Source organism: Linepithema humile, chromosome 3 (assembly GCF_040581485.1).
Source record: "Linepithema humile isolate Giens D197 chromosome 3, Lhum_UNIL_v1.0, whole genome shotgun sequence".
Classification (NCBI taxonomy): Eukaryota; Metazoa; Arthropoda; class Insecta; order Hymenoptera; family Formicidae; genus Linepithema; species Linepithema humile.
This window is the reverse complement of record NC_090130.1, coordinates 5,576,974-5,597,077: the sequence shown is the minus strand read 5'-3', so window position 1 is coordinate 5,597,077 and position 20,104 is coordinate 5,576,974. Positions and strand designations below refer to the sequence as shown.

At 39.9% G+C, this 20,104-nt stretch overlaps 2 protein-coding genes across 2 annotated transcripts in view; one reads left to right on the top strand and one right to left on the bottom strand.

Moving 5' to 3' along the window:
• The window catches only part of nudC (nuclear distribution C, dynein complex regulator), a 75,843-nt gene that overhangs the window by 418 nt on the left and 55,321 nt on the right, over positions 1-20,104 (top strand). Inside the window, exons 3-4 of the mRNA XM_012374238.2 lie at positions 43-261; positions 377-565. Coding sequence (XP_012229661.1) covers positions 43-261; positions 377-565 — 408 coding nt within the window. The remainder of the gene's footprint in view (positions 1-42; positions 262-376; positions 566-20,104) is intronic.
• On the bottom strand, positions 856-18,092 carry LOC105676404 (uncharacterized). The gene is made up of 4 exons (XM_012374239.2): positions 17,357-18,092; positions 2,815-3,006; positions 2,142-2,406; positions 856-2,000 (listed from the first exon to the last, which is right to left on the bottom strand). The coding sequence occupies exons 1-4, from the start codon at positions 17,513-17,515 to the stop codon at positions 1,975-1,977; spliced, it is 642 nt and encodes a 213-aa protein (XP_012229662.1). The 5' UTR covers positions 17,516-18,092; the 3' UTR covers positions 856-1,974.

Sequence of the window (20,104 nt, the reverse complement as noted above, 5' to 3'; positions counted from 1 at the left end):
TTCCAAACTTAAATCAGTCAATTTGATTTTTTTTATGTGCAGCTTGTCCTGAGTAAACTCAAGAAATATGAAACTAGCGCTCTAGCTAAAGTTGCTTCTGAGAAGGTCGAAAGAGCTGAGCAAGAGAGACGGCGCAAGGAAATACTTGAGAAGAAAAGAAAAGAGGAACAAGCAGAAGAAGAAAAAATAGATAACGATTCTAGAATAGTTGAATTAACTGATGAACAGGCTGTTAAATTACAAGAAGAAATAGATAATAAGGTATGCATATTGTGAATTATTACTATCTTATTAACGTTTCCTAATTGAGAGTTGTGAATTGTGCTACTGTTGCTATTTTGAATTATATTTAATAAAAAAATTGTTTGTTGTGTAGAAACTAGTAAAGGATACTGCTGTGGCAGGACCCAGTAGTGATCATAACGATACTGATAAAACTAGCAAGCTTAATAATGATGATGAAGAGGAAGAAGATGAAAAGGAGAAAAATAAGCTGAAACCTAACAGCGGAAATGGTGCAGATATGCCGAATTACAGATGGACGCAGACTCTTGGAGAGGTGGAGGTAAGTGTTTTGTGTATTTGTATTATATTTTATATATGATCAAAATTACACATGTGGCAAAATATATAAAAAGAATATTGAAAGAAAGATTGAAAAAATATCTTTGAACGCCGTGTTGTTACCATTTTCTGTACATATAGTACAGTTTAGTTTTATTTCAATGTATTCTAATGACGATAACTGAGTTATGATATCAAAATATGAGTAACAAAGTTAATGGGTTAAGATACTTACCACATATCGCACCATTCGTTATGTGAGTATTATATCAATGTGCTGCAAAAGGCAGGTTGAAATGAAACGACATTTAATATATTTGACAGTTTCTTGTTGAATCGACGATTAATTAATACGTCAAGTAATATCACAGACGCGAAAAGCGATCGACACGACCGCCCCTCATTGCTCTCCATTTACGTTTGTTTCCTGGATTAATATTTCGACGAAAATCCAGATTTGTTTAAGCAGTTTGTTAGTGAAAATTATATTATGGACCCTAAATAGGCATTTACTATTTCGATCCCATTTCGTCGATTGCTTCGAACTGTCCGTCGGTATTCGTTACTCGTCAAAATACTATCAGATTCAAAATTTTTATGGACAAACAGGATTGATGATACTTAGGCGATATCTCGTATTTCTCTTTTCTGTCAATAGCTCTCGATAATATCGACGCGATTTACAATTGAACATTAAATCGGGTGAGCATTAAAAACGAGAAGCGCTTTACGCTAATTATGCATATTTCATTTAGAGTAATTGGGAACCACCTCGTGCATCACTGTCGTCCGTAACTCCTTACCACATATATTTTTTTCCACATATATATGGATATATATATACGAAAAATATTTAGCAGGAAGGTGTCATAACCACTCAGAAAACGGTGAAGAAATTTTAGAGAAAGTTTGTGCTCTATATGACACACACTACGTAGTAAGGAGCCAATTAACATAAAGTATTATAATATTCATCGAATCGTGTCTCGCAATACGATTCGAAAGATCCGTTAGTTCCAGCATAAATATACCAGGCTATCCCAACGCGAGGATCTCGTTAATCCCTTAACAGTATGTCGTTCATTACACAAATGTAATTACTGGTTTTAACGTACCACACTTTTGTCACGGTGCAATACAGTAATATACTTAATTCTACTTAATTCGTCGTCGAGAACGTCTACTAGTCGAGAACGGTCTAAACGGCTTAATATACATATAAATACGAGTAATTCGAATTAATATCGTGACTGGATCGTGCGCGTTATTTTTTTCTCTTTCTTGTTTTATCTATTCCTCCTTTCTGTCACGTTCTTCTCCAGCTTCGCTTTTTTGCTGTCCGCTTCTATCACGACGATCATCATTCACGGTCACGTGTCGTCGCCGCTTGTTCCTCCCGTCACCCTCGGCCTAGTTGTACTTGTCGCGAGCCCTCACTGCAATCAGAGGTAAACACCGGTGAGGAGGTTTGTTGATGGTGAATCCGCAGAGATCGCGCGCGGTGTTGAAACACAGTCGGTGTGGCAATAGAAGTTCGCGCAGCAGCAGCTGTTGTTGCTGCTGTTGCAGATACTCACTTTCCATGTAAAGAATCCCGGCAAGCAGACCGACCATGAACAAAAAGCTCATGGTGCACACGAGCACAGTGAGCTGATTCCGCGCGCACCAAGACTTCCTGTAGACGTTGGCCGGTCTGCCGAGACCGTTCACGACCGTAAAATGCGTGCTGCTAGCTACCGAGGCGGTGTCCATCTGCTTTGGTGTCGTCACCGTCGGCGGATGTATAGCGGCGAGATTCGCCAGATTTGCAGCCGTGAGTAGCAACGTTCCCGACGCGACGCTCTGTAAATTAAACGCGAAAAATTTCGAGCCTTTGTAATCTGTAAAAACTAATTTTTGCAGCGTAGCTTTTTGTCTCGATACTTGTACGATTTTATAAAAATATATAAATATTTCCGTATGTCTTTAAAAATATTAGATGACATGAGAAGCTGGGTTGATTATTTGCATACCAGAATTATCTCAGGGTTAAAATTTAGAAAATTAGTACACAAATATAAATGCAAGGTTTTATTATTACTATCAATCAGAAGATCTAGGATCTGATAATAAAGTGATTTGTCAAGATTTACATTGGAATTTTTATTTCGGGTTTTTGAATTAATTTAAAATCGAGGTTTAATTTTAATTTACAATTGCGATTATTTTTTATCTTCTGACGAATAAACATGTAAATAAGACGAAATTTACGTGTGTGCTGGCGGTGGATCCTTGAGATGACGTTGACCCTCTCGAGGGGGAGTTTGGATGCAAGTGATGAGCCCAGCTTCCATTTTCGCTGTCCCTCTCGCTGCGTCCGACCAAGGACGGCCTTGGGATATGCCAGGAAAGCGGGCTGGCGGCTGCTACCGCCGTTGTTGTCGCCACCGCCGTCGTCTCGATCTGAAACCAACGTAAATCGACGTGAAGCTTCGATTGCATAAGCGATAATGCCATGCCGATTGCATTTCTACATTCTCGCCCGCATGTCCTCCACCTGCGATCGCGTGTCGTTTATCTGTCGCCAGAAAACATTACTCTACATATAGCTACGCGTAATATGCCATCGTAAGCGCATTAAGTCCGCACTTAAATGGGAGGATTTTTAGGTAACGATAAAACAGTTCGTGGAGATCATTTTATTCCAGTGACGACTAATTTTATCTACGTGTTTGGTTTGTAAGAAAAACATCGTGAAATATAAGATCAGGCAATTTTCAGCAATAATTTCCTGATTTGATTTCTTACGGGTGTATTTGATTATCACACTTTTTTTGTGTTTATTTGCTCTTTCAATTTATTGTTATCGATTTGTCGCGCCTTATCATCCGTTAATAGCAATAGCAAATTTCTTTATTAGGATTATTTGGAGGTTATTCAATTCTTTGACAATCAGATTAGCCAACTTTAAATACTTTGTATTTAAAAATTATTATGGCCTCGACATTTTAATGTAAAGATTTTTATTTCCAAATAACATCAAGAATCTGTTTTTTACGAGTGATATAGTTGGTTTAGGACACTCTATCTGTGAATGTCTGTTTGACTGTGCGAATATTCATTTCATTTTTATTGCGCGCCTGCAGACCGAAGAATCGTGCTTGAATCGTTGATTAAATTCTCTATTGAAGTTATTTTTTGGTAATCACTGTCAAAATATTTTACTCCGTTCGTTTAACATTAAGTCTGATTGTATATTTACAATAATCACGGATATACAAAGTATATATATTAATTGATATAAATGATGAATGAGCGTTAGCGATTTCACATCTTTACTGTTTGAATAAAAGCCGATTTCACCGTGTGGGCCATTCAAGAATCCGTCGTCCCGTATTTTTAGCGAGCGGGGGGAGTCAAAACACGCGGCGTCAAAGTGAGACGGTGCGCATATCGCGAAAGCATCTTCTGCTCCCACTCTTCCTTCCTGCGAGAGGAAGATTGACGAGAATTTCGGCATCTCCCGGGGGCGTGGAGCACCTCGACATTCCGGTTTGATCATTGCACAACGCTCGAATGCGCTCTCGAATTCCGCGCGCCGCCCCGCGCGTTAAGTTCATCGTCGTTGTTTTTGCATCGTTCTCGTCCTTCGCGCGGAGAGGCGCGACGAAGCCATTGTCGACGTCGACGTCGACGTCGTTGTCCCTTCGTCGCTTCCTTCTCGCGCGTTAACACGCCTAAATCCTTGCACGCACCCGCTGTACTTTAGGGCCGACGCGCAGCGAGTATTTCCGCGATTTCGCGTCGGGGAGAGATGACGCGACGTATCGCGCTGCGCCGCGACCGTGTTCGCGTACACATGTCGATTACGCTAGTTAATTGGCAATTTTCACACGTAAATCAAGTACATTTCGCATCAGGGGCCTACCTTCGTGGTCGGGCGCCGCCCAAGGACTGTACCCGACGCAAGACTGAACGAGTTTGCACGTTCTTTTTCGTCTCCGTGTGTCGGTTTTTCAGCCGCGTACTCGCGCTCGACCGGTACGGCGACTCTAATGAAGCACTGTTTCATACCTGTTGTTCTGTATAGCATTTATTTGCGAGCGAACAAAGACGAATGTAAATGCTTATTGATTTTTATTAAAAAATCCTGCCTTATTATTAGAAATGATACATTAAGAACTCAGTTCAAAGGAAGATATTAAATCTTAGTCATTTGCGATGTTTTTTGTTAAGGTGTTTGTCTATTGAATTTTGCTTTACGCAATTTAATGATATTGACTTTAATTATATACAGATTATTCTGATTTATCTTAAGTCATTATTCACTAACATAAACGATTATGCCAAATTAGGAGCACAATAACAAGAAATATATAAAGTACGATGCAGTATGATTGATTACATTTATGTCAACTTTTAATAGTGCATATTATTACTATAATAGAGATGGTAATATAAGCGTATCTTTTTAACATTCGTTCAGAGAAAAAATACTTAATATTTTTCTCTTAAATAAAGTATCGTAGAGCAGATATTATAATAAAGCGACAAATACAAGATTTGCTGAGGCGTAATCGATATCTCACGAAATGTGACGTATTTGCGAAAACATAAAAAAAAACGGGGGTTTCATAACGAAATTATCGGAGCTAAAATTGCGACAATGACAGATATATGTCTTCACGAATCGATATTTTGATAAATTCTCTGTCATGCGAGAAAGCGAAAGGAGAGACACGAATAGTCGGGCAAGAAATGCGAAAGAGATAGAGCGAATGGTGACGCTTACGGTGTGAGGAGTCGTTAGGAATTTTTGTGGAACTCAATATACCGGTCAGCCTCGAAGCGCCGCACCTGTGCCAGGCCCACGTAAGTGATACCCTGAAACGGATTTTGAACTCCGTATGTGGAGCTTTTAAAGATGTCAAATTATTTTTTTTTTCGGTAGGAAAATTACAGGCAGTAGCAGCTACTTGACACCTTTCTAGTAATTTGTTATCGAAATAAATAAAAGTCTGACATATTAAACGCGCGCGCGTTATTCTCAGACAATCTCGAGAGGTACGTTTAATAAAATTATTATGTCTGTTAATCCTAAAAATAAAAGAACAATTGTATGTTTTACCTTTACGGCGAATCAAAGATACATCGAGATAACGTTAATCGGGTTTGCGTTTGCAAAGAACAGAGTTAATCCACATCCCTTCTCATCGGTGATCGACAGAAAAAATAATACTGTGCACGCAGAGAAATTTTGCTCGGAATGTCCTTGGTGTCCGTATGATTAAAGTTCGACATTAAGTTTGATATCGGTGCATATGTCGGACGTTATGAAAATGCACGCTCAGTTCGCGATACTCCATTAATTGCGTCGCTGATTTTTTTAAGGCGACGCTATTTTTTATTTTTGCTATATCTCGAAATAATTATGCTGTCATCGTGTAAATTTGTTGTTTCAATTTTTCAGCAACGTAACAAAATACACAACAAAAATTGATCTTTTCTTATTAATGTAGCGAGACTGAATGCAATAATCGGCGAACTGTTATCGCAATTGCAAGTAAAAAATTTCTAAGCTTTGAAAAAAATGTTTCTAATTATGTATTGAGACTGTCGTATTAAACAGGAATGCGTGATTACAAGTCAAATGCGTGATTACAAGCGATTAAATGTCAAATGTCGTAAAATCGCTTGCGCGTTATTAAATGGTTTAATAACGGTGGTTAACATCAATGCCGCATATGGCACTGTCGTAATCATCGTTATTGTCCACGTTCTAATGTAAACGTCCTCATTAAAAGACGGTGTACTCTCTGTGTACTCGTCATTAACGAAGATTCCTACCATTAACATTCTGCGATCGCGGAACGGTAATATCCTATAATAATAACGAACATCGTATTACGTTTTTTCTCTATCCATTGGTTATAATGAATGTAATGAATAATACATTAACATTTCTCCCAAGCATGTGCGGTTCATTTCTTCTACCGTTGCTTGTTAGGTACCGTAAGCGGCGTTGATAGACCCGCGGAATTCCCTTTGAGATTATATTGTCTTAACTTCTCCTTCCTGTATTACGTAAGGGCTTGGTAGGAAGCGGACAATATACGAAGTGGAATTTAATGCCGCCACGGGGCACGAGGTTGACTCATTAATCGATGGCGTGTTGCGCGATTGCGGGTGAAACGTTCGATATCGAAGACGTGCGCGAGCGAGCGTCGGTTTGCACCTAAGGGCATATTTCCTCGTTATCGATGGCCCCCGGTAGTCTATTTCGCCCGTAAGTAGCGAACGAGCGTCACCTCGACGGATGCGTAGACGCTAATGAGCGTAAAAAGATATATGTTACAAGGTAGCGATAACAGACTTCGCGGTGCGACCTCGTGCATCTTGAGACGGATCACTTTACACTCGCGCCTCGATCGCTCCGATTAATCGAACCGATCGCGAAAGGAAACTTATCACAAACATCCACTCCACTGCGCGCTTTATGACTGCAACTTTTACTAGCGTAATTATTGGCGCATATATTTATTTTACTTGTGCGCGCAGCTATACGTTCCCATTTTATGCTCACAAGTCACTATGCGGCATACCGCGTCGTAAAATCGATCGTTCTTTCCAATACACGCGGAACGCGAAATAAATTACGAGAGAAAGATATGTCAAGAGAGATCGATGATAAATCGCACTTAAGATTGAGACATAGCAAATTAAGACATGATTTTTTTACGAGGATATATAATATATGCGCAATTTTATTTATATATAAGTTTCAACGAAGTTTCTATCGAATGCAATAAACGAACTCATGTAGGCAGACTTTCAAAAATAAGAAATTTTGAGACTAACAGAATTTACTGTTTCTGCTAGCTGAAAAAAGAATCGATTTTTTGAGTAAATAATTTTATTTTTAATAAAATACACGCAGTTACTTATTAACGAGTTTAAGGAAATATCGCAGGCTATGATACAGTGTAACAGCTTTAATAATAATATGTCACAGTATGTTTAATACAGCACGCTTTATATATGCGGTTGGCTATGAATAAATTACCCCTTAAAATGAAGAAATTTCACGTTTTTTTAAAAATTAAACATTTTTTCCATGCAAAATTAAGATTATATATTAGCATATTGCATGCATATCTTGTCAAGTATGAGTGAAAGGTTATCAACATGGTCAGTTCCGTTCTTTGCAGTCACCACCTTTCTTCCAAGCATTATTCAAGGATAAATTTAATACCGAGATACTATAATTTATCATAAATCTACCATACAGCTACTTGTGTCGGTTGAATCAAAGTAATGCCTTCATTAGATTGTCGTCGACTAATAATCGTCATTAATTTAAATTTGCTTAATGCGGAATAAAATTAAATTTATCCGACATTAATTTTTATTTATTCTGTTATCAAAACTATTGTCAAAATTATTTATTCTATTATTTATTCTACATAAAAAGAAATTATCTAAATCTTGCTGCAAGCACTGAGAGAAAAGAATAATTGCAATAATCATAATCTATGGTGTTTTTTGGCGCCAACCATATTTTTATAGGTATTCTAATTATATAGTTGGTTCTAATGATATAATTAACAGTACTATACATACGGTTATTATTGCTAACATTATAGCAACAATTCCTATAAAAATGAGTATTCTGATTATAATTATAGTCTCATACAATCATAGTTCCAAATATCATATACTTTTCTCTCAGTGAATTGCTGAAATATGCATTAAGAATTGTTTATTTTATTCGTAGTAATGAATTGCAAACAAATTATGGAAAATCGAGAGAAATTTAATGCCTTTGTGAAATCAAGAGAATCAACAGACATTTAAAATAGTGTCATGTATTATGACGACTCTAAACTTTTCAAGATATTGCTGCTGAGGAGTGTTCTTCAGCAGCATCCTTGCGCAATTTATCATACATTTTGCAACATTGCCACATCACTCCGAGAAATTGTGGTGGGGATTTACGATCGCTACAGCAAACAAACTTGTTAATTTTTTGCATTATACTGCGATTCGCGGTGCATCAATTGGGAGACTATCGAGGCTTGTTGTTTGTCTCGAATCCTTGGATACTCGGCTCAGCTTTGTAACACGTTTGCAAACTAATAAAGGCACACGGGTTACGTGTACGATTGTGAAACGTATCTACGATTACGAAGGGTGCTTTTTCTCCGACAGCAATTATTTCGCGCGCGCGCGCGCGCACGCGGGTACGTCGATCGTCGCGTTTCACGCTTAAGAATCGTTGCTGAGAACGCGAGGTAAATTGAGTTGAGAATTTCCCTCGAGAGGAAAATCACTTTCAACTTCTTTTGCCAGCGAGAAAATTGTTGTATTTGCAATAAGATACGGTGACACACTGCAGAATGAGAATGGAGAGCGATAAACTTGAGTTTTCGAACCGAGAACAAAGGCTCATTTTCGTCGGGAGTCATAGCGTATTATGAGATGGAATCACGCACCTGTTGCAAAATTTGATTATGTAATTGCGAGCGGAATACTGCGCGATTCCGTAACGCTCTATTTCTTGCACGCTTTCAAGATTCAACTTTGATTTTTCAAAATAATTGCTAATTGATACGAAATAATATATTACTTTTCATCTCTTCATTAATTTATGATCGATTTAATTGAAAATATTACGCGCCAATTTTGGATAATAAACGTTTTCACCTTGAATATTAATCGAGCTGTCAATATCTTGTCATGTACGTTGAGAGCTATATTTTATTAATTATGCCTATTATAACTTTTACGGAGCGCTGCCATCAATATATCGGTCTTATTTTCGAGGACGCATATCGATAAAGAAACATGAAAAGTATGATGTAGATCAGTTTTACACATCTGTCCTTACCGCCTTCCTTTTTCCGTGTCTCATATCTGGGATGGTCGACCCCCGAGGTCGACCTGATTGCCAATTAGTAGATACCAGTTCGATTTGCAAGAAAAAGAAAAAAAGACCATCGCGGTATGCAGCGAGGAAAGGTTGAGCGATGACTCTAAATGCGAAGTATGCACCGAGTCCTTATTGATAATTATTCGCGCATTATCATGAACGCCTCTGCACTGATTAATGCCGCGATGCGACAGTTTTATCAATTCAGAATTTTGTTCTTAAGGCCGTAGAATGATTTATCAGCGGGAGTCGAGCGAGTCCGTAATTATTTCCCGATATGGTCGTAGAAATTCTGCGTTTTTATTCACACTGAGAGATGGTATAAACGGAGAGATGAAAAAACACGCGTCCGGTTCTCTCGAAAGGCTTAAGAGCCTGGTTAAATGTTTAACATATGCGATTGTTATGGGAAGATGAAAGTCGTGGCGTTTAACACGTGCTGCGCGAGTTCATATTCGACAAGCGTTCAAAGAGTAGGAAGAAAACCGTTTCCTGAATCGGACGGCGCGTATTTGCGCGCAAACACTGACGCGACATATGGACTCGAGAGTTTTCACCGGTCTGTTCTTCCTGCCATAATTCATTTTCTCGAAGCGGACGTCCATTATAGTAATTTTACCGCTGTGACGACGCGAGAGAAGACGTAAGAATTACACGACTTCCTGTAACCGTCCGACAATAAAGCAGGTTGTATCATTTTCTAACATTACACGCGACACTGTACGCAACGGATTAATTAGATCGTAAATAATGTTTACGTTCATCGTAGAGAATCACTTGCAATTATATGAGTGGGTAAGCAATTTAACGTGATGTATCTGCGAATGCACTTCCGTAATGAAAGATATTTCTTTTGTTCTTTTTTTATTTCGAAATTATACGTCATACGATACATAATAATCTTTATTGAGCAGTTACAAGTATTTGAAATTTATATTCCTAATTTATATCCTCTATGGATACATTTTAACAGCATTATTAAATGTAATTTAATTAATCTTAGTGATTAGCGATTCAACGTAGACCAAATACTCATCGCAGTTTTTTTTTTTTTTTTTTTCATTTGTGCTGACAATCAGCCGACCGTTTATCTTGGTTAGTGTCCGTTTAGGCCTTCGGCATGGCCCGTAGCGATTTGTCAAACATAAGTAGAAGTTTTCAGCATGCAGTAGAAGCTAATTTCGCACTGTAAATTTCGGATGCCCATCATTCATCGCATCCTCGGCACCTTTATGCGTCCCTCTCGGATTTCGCGTATTTTGCAATTTTTGGATGTCTGCTCAACCTTGGTGCGAATGAGCGGACAGGAAAAGAATAAACTAATCGATTACGAGCGGTTTCTTTTCTTAAGCGCTCGAGCGTAACGCAATGTAAATACTTTCGTGCGGCCGTGACGTTCACAAATTTCGACAACTTTCTTTTTCCGTGAGTCTAACCGCAGAAGATTCGACAGGTTGACAAAGATATATGCACTGCCGAGTGGGTACTCAACGTTCTGTCCACCTTCTACTTGTACTTTCGACTACTTTCTTTCCTTGCTCAAGGGCAATCGTGAATTAATTATCGCGACTGTAAATTGACAGACCGCCTTTCTTCAATGTGATATTCACTACAATATTGTGTCAGAAATTCTTGTATGAGCAATTCTCTAACGAGCTATCAGCGTGTGAATTATTATCTATAAATTTAACGTTTTTTTATGATTAATTTCTTTTCTGTCGTATATGCCATTTAACACACGGTCGTCACGGTTGACTATCGCAAGAATGTCTATTTGTTTAATATTACAGCTTCTCGTGCTACGCATGGCAAGTTTTCTTATTAAGAACAGCGGCCGTTAATGATATCCGTAAATAAAGCACACGAATAAAGCGCCTTGAGAGTCATAATTGTCGCACCGTGGCGGCATCGCTTTGAAATCTCACAAGTGTGTTTTTACCGACTCCGCACACGTCCGCGACTAATCATTAACTTAGGCCTTCTCTAGGTCGTCGTGGTTCTTCAGTATTCAATATCAAATTGATTTGCATTTACAATGTAAATAAAGACAACTCGACAGGACAACGCTCCATACATTGCGAAATCGTCGACTATTACGTTTGTCAAAGGACGTTAAAGTCCGGCTCTTTCCTCTCGCTTCTCATTTGTGTCCCGATAGGAATAATCGGCATTGTCAAGTCGGAAGTCTAATAGCCAACATTGCCGAATTCAGTCGTCAATCGAAGTCGACCTGTCATAATTTATCAGAGTTCTCATGCAAATGACGTGCTAGGATATCGTAATTGTTGTCTCTTAAAGACTGTCTGTTAAAATGCGCGAGCGATTGTTTAATTAAACAAAGGATTTTGGAAAGTTACTCAAAATAAACGATCTGATGACGAAATTTGCAATTATGCTTGATTTGCGCCTGCGAGGATCAAAGATTGAAATATTCGCTCAACGAAGATGTTAACTGTGAAGCAAACATTGAATTGCAAAATGTATACTGGCGTCCGACAGTCTGCTCTTTAGCGACACAGTTTTGCTTTTTTCCATATTCATTAAGATTTTTGAGGCGACTGTATCGAAATGTTCTAAAGATACGATATGAGTTTCGGAAGAAAGTTTGGTACACATCTTTTTGACGATCACGCAACATCGAAGAAAATGTTTCCTTAAATAATTCAACGGTTTCGAGGTTGTGTAATCCGGTGTAAGCGCGGTGTAACGTTTAGCGTTCCGACGTGATAACATCACGTAGTCATCGTTTTCGATTCTTCCCGTCGAGTATGCGTTGCCTTGAAGTGCCGCGTCAGGTATCGAAATCGGTTCCCGAAATCACGTCGAGTGACAACCGGTATGCAGCTTGAACGGACCGTAAGTTATAAATAAAAGCTTTTAAAGCCTTGTAATACGGAGTAGTTCGCATTATATAAATCATTATATAATATTTAAATGGTACATATACAGTTATAAATGAAGTAGATGGGAGCGATCGAGTGCCCTTATGCGTATTTCAGTGAATATATCGATTTACATTATCGGGATTATGGCGAACTCGTGGGGCGTCACGCACCACTTGAGAAGTGATTTTTAGTCTATAACGTTATCCTCTTATCAAGCCGCGTTGTATTTTATCGTATTAAGTACCGAAAGGAGCTAACCGAATCATTGATTTAGTATTGAAAACCGGTTATTGCACATATGTGAATTTGATCGAATAAATAATGTTTCCATAAATATAAAACTTTATTTTTTAATAAGAAGGGCAAAATACTGTCAAGTATCAATTTCTGTTCCGTTTGTAATTTTTATATTATGATATAGTGCTATTGTGAAGTTATAATATATCGATGACGACATTAAAATAATTTACAATTAATGTCAGTGGCTACACATAAATACCACTTTCGGTGATAAAAATCAGTAGTTAAATTTTTTCTTGCTCATTTTTCACACAAAGATTATTTATAGAGAGCAACTCTATTCAAAATATGATATCATTAATAACATCGGCTTGATAATATTAACTCTAATTTATTCTCAATTTTTTTGACAAGATTTTTTAAGTCCTAAATCTTCATATAGTTGTTGACGAATTCTGGGCTTTCCGCATTTTCTGCATAATAGTAGAAAGAGACAACAATGAGAAATAACTCGATTAGCAGTCACTTTGTCTCCTGCCGCATACAAAAAATTATTTGTCCCGCAGAAGGATCCTGTTCTTAAGCAGATCCGCATCCAAAATAAATTGCATTCAGAGCTTACATAAATCCAATTTGTAAACCCGCTATGTGATGTATTTTTTTCTGTCACGTGAGGTGCATATTAACGCAATATGCAATTCGATATTATATTTTGTTGTACGCGAATAATTCGATCGCCAACGAACATTTTTATATTAACAAAATCAGGTCTCAAATGAGAACTTTGGCTATTAGGGTTTGGCTTCTCTTTCATTTTCGCAGGCAGATCTTAATGTCGTGGGACTTCTCTAGTTGGCATGTTGCAACTAGACGAATAATTCTATTGCAAGATGCATGAGCGGGATCCGACTACGAGGCGAATCATCGCGCGCTGCACACGAACGCGCGAAAAGTGAAATCCTCGAATCATCATATCAATTACGTTCCTCATGAGACCGAGAATCTTAACCTGCAAAGCATAACGTCTCTGGAGGGCTCGCGGATCTCAGGAAGTTTGACTAAACGCGAGATAAATTTATGCACTTAAAAATCGAGTTATAATTATTTTTTTTACAAGAAGTTTTATGAGAGAACTGTTTTCATATAAAAAAGTTTTCATATAACATGTTATTAAAAAATACATTTTTTTGATGCAATAAATTGCATTTGATATTTTATACTAATTATTATGTAAATTTTATAAAAAAAACTTTATTTTTTTTATAATCTTGTGGCAGAGTTTCATAATTTAAAGGGAAAATTGAACGCTATTGCTGAATGTTTAACGTGATATTTATGATGTGATTGTCGATGTCGGATTCTTTGTTGGCCTTGCCATGCCGCTTAACCGAATTAATCGTTCGATGATTTAGTTTTGGCAATAAACAATCTTTTTGCAACAGCGAAACTTAATCGTTCAATAAATATTCACGATTATTTTTGCCGATTCAACGTCCGAAGGTTGCTTTTTAACATGCTAAGCGCCAAGGAAATGTTCGGTTCTGACATGCTACTGCAGTTTGCATGCTAAACAAGGTAGTAGTTTCGTATGTTGCTAATTTCACACACACGGCTAATTCTTGCTTGGGCACCGCAGTGAATTGTATTTCCGCTCGTTTGGCACAAGCGTGAACGCCACGTCATGGCAGGTATTTTTCGTAGGTAGTCTATTTCTTCTTTTTCTTCTCACAATGACATTAAGTACCTGAGTTAAGGTTTATCTTCGAGCATTTTGCAGCCACTTTTGCACTTTCCTCGAGGCATGTCAAGAGGCAAAAAAGAGCGAGATTGCACCTTGCATGACTAGTCGTTCGGCAAATGACATTCCTTTTACGCATGCATACCTCCTGACATATCTTCTGAAAGATAACGAAATCAAGTGGGAAGTTAAAATTAATATATTTTACGCATTTTATAAATAGTACTTTTTTTTGCAGAATAAGCTCGACTTCGATATAGGGCATTTGTGCGTATTTTTGATCCGTAGAGAGTCATTGCACTGACATACAAATGATCGCGACCTCATAATTTTATTGGCAATATCTTTTGTCTTATTTTATTTTTACAGTCATCGTTACGAAATACTTATGCATCATAATCGTAAACGCGCCTTTTAAGGTTTAATTGTAATCTAGCTGTCATTTTGAAGTATTTTGTTTACTCATCAGCAATTCTGCTATTTAGCAAAAAAATATTTAGCACTGACTCCACGCTTGCGCAAATTTAGCCAACGTATTGCAAAAAATGGACGAAGTCATAAATCACCGAACTCTACGGTTAATTTTCGGTTTTCATTATACGGCAGAAGTTAAACGTGGGACGAGCGAGTTCCAGCGAAGCATAAATTGAGATTTAAAAAAAAGCATTGGACAAAACGTTTGAAGAATTTAAATTTATGACAATTGGTTGGATTATCGGGGACGTCAAACTTTTATTTTTCCGAACGCAACGCGACATCCGAAAAATCCTGCTCACTCACAATAAAATTTAGAAGCTTTTAAGGGGCATTAAAACCGCTCTTAGTGGGACTTAGGCAATTTTCGGACATTAAAAATTTTTCTCGGATCGTAAATTAGGATGGAGAATTTGTGTCAGACAAAAACAAGGTCCGCGATAACACTTTGCGGTGCGACACCTTGCGCGTTTGTCCACACGCGTAATCGCATCGTAAAGCTGTAAACATTAAAATGACGAGAATTATGGAACTTGCGCATAAGATGATTAATGGCCCGCAGGTGGCTGCTCACCGCCTTGTTGAGATCTCTCGTTCAACTCACGGCGGTGGAAGTAGATTGCTCTCTTGCGACAGTCCCGCGTCCGTAAACTGCACTTCATTCTTTCGACCTTAACGTCGAATCGTTTTGAGGCTAACGCACGAACGCTCGCAGACTACACGCGACGTGGAATTTGTACGACGATCGAGGATCCAATCAGCAGTCGGGAGATAGGAACACGCCTCCCGGCGTTTTAGGCGTGTTACGGAAGAAGGATATAAAGAGGAGTGTATTTATCAAGTTGAAATTAGAATTTTCTAGAAAATGTGTGTGTTGTTTTGCATTTTTACGGTATGCATAGGCGATGAGGCCGATCTATCTCGCGATTGCTCCGAGCGTGAAAGTTAAAAGTATCACTAGTATAAGTGAAAACTGAATCTTTTATCATGAATAAATCAACGACTCGTGTGTTTCGCGGCTGTTGCTTCGGTAAAAGTCGCATCATCATTATGCGCGCGACTTATAATTAGCCGCCGCATATTAAGCGCAAACTTGGCGTCATAGGCCTAATGAAGGAGCAACTCGAACTACTTACTATCGTTTCCAGTTACGGAGCATTGCGCACCACGGTTCGTCGAACGTAAAATAAAATTGAAAAATATTAGCAGCGCGAAAATAAAATGTTGTCACACACGTTTAACCGACTCGCGAAAACCAGAATAGTCACGCGAGCCTAGGGTGTTCCAGAAACCGAGACCTTAGTTTTGATAATTCTGTAGTTAATTTTTTTTTCAACGAAAAACATCGAGTTACTTCCGTATCGGAGAAATTGTGTGATTATGCATGACGCGCCATTGTTCAGCCGTATTTTCCTTTAAACGCAGATAAAGTCGATGTCCTCTGTCTCAGGGAACAGACGTTTCTCACGAATGAAGTAATTACCGCACAGTCAACGTGGAATATTAGCGTAGCTCGCGGGCGCTCGAGCAGACTTTTTATCTGGCGCATTATTTTCTGCAATTACTCTCGACACGGAATGCACGTATATATGGGAATAATATTGTGTTTCGTTTCTCAAGTGTTGGCCGCAGTCATAGAACCCTGTTTTTGCATTACATAAAACTTGAACGGGTGTCAGGCTTATTAAGTATTCGCGGTGAACGGTATTACGGTGAATAGCCGCACACGTTGCCCGTGAACCTAATAATGCATTCGACGCCTTTCATCGGAATGCCTCGATTTATATTAAGACTGTGTCGCCTGTTAAGGCGAACCTCAACGTGCGTTGAACTTGTTTTTCTCTCGAAACACGAGCATTCTGAATAAAAGATACATCTCGAACTCTTGCCGCCATAAATCATTCTACGGACTTTACGACCGAAATAGATCTAATGCCGTATAATTCTTGAATTTCCAACACGCGGAAGTCGTTATATTGGCGAATAGAATCGTTACGACGCCTCGATAACTATTTTACGATAACTATTTTACGAGAGAAAGAAGATTGATGGATGCGAGTGTAATGTAATAGCGTAAATGAATGTTCACTTTGATCCCAGCTACTCGAGTGCGTACAATGCGTTAGCTCATTAGTTCGTTCAAATCGTTTCACTTGATCTCGACGCGATTCTCAGTTACGCGCGCGGTTCCGCTTTATACTGCAACGCGTTTCCCGCCAAACTAAGAAGATGCTCATCGCGCAACCGTGAAAGTGCCTCCGGATCGTGTGACGTTGACTCTCCGACATAGAGATCGAAACGTGGATGAACAGCAGCCATCTGAATGGCGGAAGAAACGACGAAATAGAAAGCCGGCGACCGACGAGAAGCGAGAGACACGCGTGATTTCCGCGACGCTGCCGATCGGCTCTCTCTCTCTCTTTCTTTCTCTCTCTACACCCTCTTCCGTCGCTTTCCATCCCCGCCGAGGGACCGCCGATGACGGCTCGAAAAGTTATACATCATCGCGGATTATCGAATCGAAGTTGTTACGTACAACGGACTTACATCTCTAACGAAATCCCTGCGACCGTCGTTGGAAGCCTCCTCCACGTTGATACGAATCGCTGACATGTCTCGGACGGGCGTCGATCCTTCGCGAACCCACCCCGACAGAGCACTCTCCTCCAGTTTACTGCCGATTGTTGACGTCTCTTGGACTTTCATCGGTATATTATTTGGGAGCTGCTCCTTCTCACTACCTCTCAGCGTTTTAATGATCTTCCCCTTGTATCAATTCACGAATTCCACAAAAAAAATCCACTGTTGGCCACCCTCGAAGTGCGAATCTATCGATGGCTTCGGGTGCTCCGTGCGTGACTATCGGCGTGTAATTCGAAATTCTCGCCCTCTCTTCGTTATCAGGAGGGGGAGACCGCTACGCAAGCCGCGTGTATATCCCAGGGAACGTGTCCTCGAAGACAGATGCGAATTCGGAGCTCGCCGTCCTTGTTCGGTGCAGGACGGTGCCTCGTCAATTCAAGTTCCCTCTGAACACGTGCGACTTACGAACTCGTTTTCGACCTCTTCGCGAAAATTCCGCACGGAATCACCACCGAGAGACGACCAGCAGTACACTGGTCACTGTCGCATAAATATGTGTGTGTATGTGTGAGCGCCCGCGTACGTGACTGTTAGGAGTATCGCGCGCCGAGTGTCGTGATCGTCTCTCTCGCACGCGTGCGACTAGAGTCGCCACCGCATCTGGCCTTTGGACTGGCTGGTACCAGTCCACCAGATCGGTTTTATACCTTCGTATCTCCCACTCTCGCGAACGCGCTCGTACTCGCTCGTTCGCTCGCTCGCCCGCCCGCTCTGCGACACGTCGATTCTACACGGGCAGTTCTACCACGGTCGAGAGGATCGATCATTCTTTTTCTTCCTCACCGGACATACATGCGTGACGGTTGCGACGACGATGAGGTCCAAACTTCGCCTCGAGGAAACATTTGATCGATATTTTAAGCGCGAAGATGAACGGATGCTCGAAAAAAAGGGATTGCGCCGTAAGCCGATCTGGTTGCATCGGATGTATCGGTTGTCCGGCGAGATCAACTGCGTTTTTTTATCTCGCGGATACAGGAAACACGGAGACACAAATGTTATCTCCCCCGTAGCAACGCGTAACGAAATCGAGGAAGTGTGGGCTCGCTTTTATCTCTCGGATTCCGTCGTGGTCTCAATTCCGCGTGAAACCGCGACACACCTCGCCATGGGACTTTACTCTCGTCGGATACGAATGGGGAAAGGTGTGCACACTCGTCTTATCTCGACTTCCGACAGGTTTTAATATCATAGGCACGGTCGCGATCGTTCACCGTATCATTCCTCGGCAGTAACACTTGTCTGTCTACTGTGCAGATTGAGATGAATAATGACAGCAAAACAGCATCCCACGATTTGTAACAATGCACAATGATCTTTTGTTCTTATAATTCAATTGAGATCTTTATTAAACCGAAGCCGCAGGTAGAAAATTTTAATTAATTTTGACGCGGAAAAATATGATTTTTTTAATAAAAAATTTCATCGGTGACATATTAAATAGTCTCACAAATCATACATTTACTTTTTCCGTCATGAAATATCTATCTCGCATTTTACGCGCACGGTAAAATTTCCGTCTTTTTTAATTCTGTGATGGAGTATCTGCAATCTTGTACTTCGTAACTCATGCCGTCCTTCGGGCGTGTTTGTTGGTCGTAAGTACGACCAACGACCGGAAGAGGTTACACCTTATCAGGTGTTTTCTGGTTTGTCTTATTTTTACGCCGGTCCGCGCAATCTAGACCTGTCTCCTCCGTCGTCAGCCTATACATTGCTCGTCGTCGAACCGTCGTCACGCACGAACGCGCTCGTAATTTTCTACGAAAGTATCGCATGGCAGTGATATTTAACGCAATCAAAACGAGGGGGAAAAATCTTTGTTGCCGCCGCAAATCCGTTTTTTCGGTGCAGGTTCGCGTAGGCTGACGACGCGACGGAAGGAAATTCATACGCTGCTCATTAATTTAATTTTCTTTGTCGTATACGTGAGCGCGGCACGCTTGGCAAAAATTAAAAAAATGCAATGCGAAAACATTGTTTCATCACCGCATTAAATTTCCGTTACATCTGTGCCGACGACAACTGTGCGCTCCTGTTTTATTGAATGTTAAAAGCACGCCGGGGCATGTAAATGGCGCGTTTTTTGTTTGATTAAACTGGGAAAAATACTGATCACATAACTACCTCTGATTACGTATTATCGATACTTCGTAATGTTTGGCGCAAATACTCGACGGTCGCGCGGAAAACTAATATTCTTACATAATTTTGAATAATTGTTTGTTATTAATAGAATTTATATTGCAATATTCATGTCGCGATAAAAATGACGATCATGATTTTGCGAAATATCAAACTTTTACATGAGCCTTGATTGTATCGCTGATTTATTTGAAAATCGATCGAATGCATTTGGAACAAAACAGGTGGAAATGACGCGATGTAGGCTGCGATTACGTGTGGCAGTGGTCAACGTGACTTCCGAATCGTCGCCTCGTGAAACTTGGCGCAATCGCGATGAAACGACGGCCCTTACGCAACTTTTCTCGCTCCGAGTACCTGCGGCTCGTCTCGTAGCCTTGAATTTTGCCAGCTATAAGTAGCATCATCGGCATTCAGACGACTTGCGAAAATTGTCGTACTTCGCTCGGTTCTGGGAAACTCTCTGACGTGTTCCAGTCTCGATCGATCGACTGACTCACACGATCG

What these genes read in the sequence shown, in the direction of transcription:
- LOC105676404 (XM_012374239.2), bottom strand. Translation starts at nt 17,515, where the DNA reads ATGAAAGTCCAAGAGACGTCAACAATCGGCAGTAAACTGGAGGAGAGT. An exon ending in GATCCACCGCCAGCACACAC is followed by an intron (nt 2,407 to 2,814) that starts GTAAATTTCGTC and finishes TTTAATTTACAG; the next exon opens with AGCGTCGCGTCGGGAACGTT. An exon ending in CGGGATTCTTTACATGGAAA is followed by an intron (nt 2,001 to 2,141) that starts GTGAGTATCTGC and finishes CTCTGATTGCAG; the next exon opens with TGAGGGCTCGCGACAAGTAC.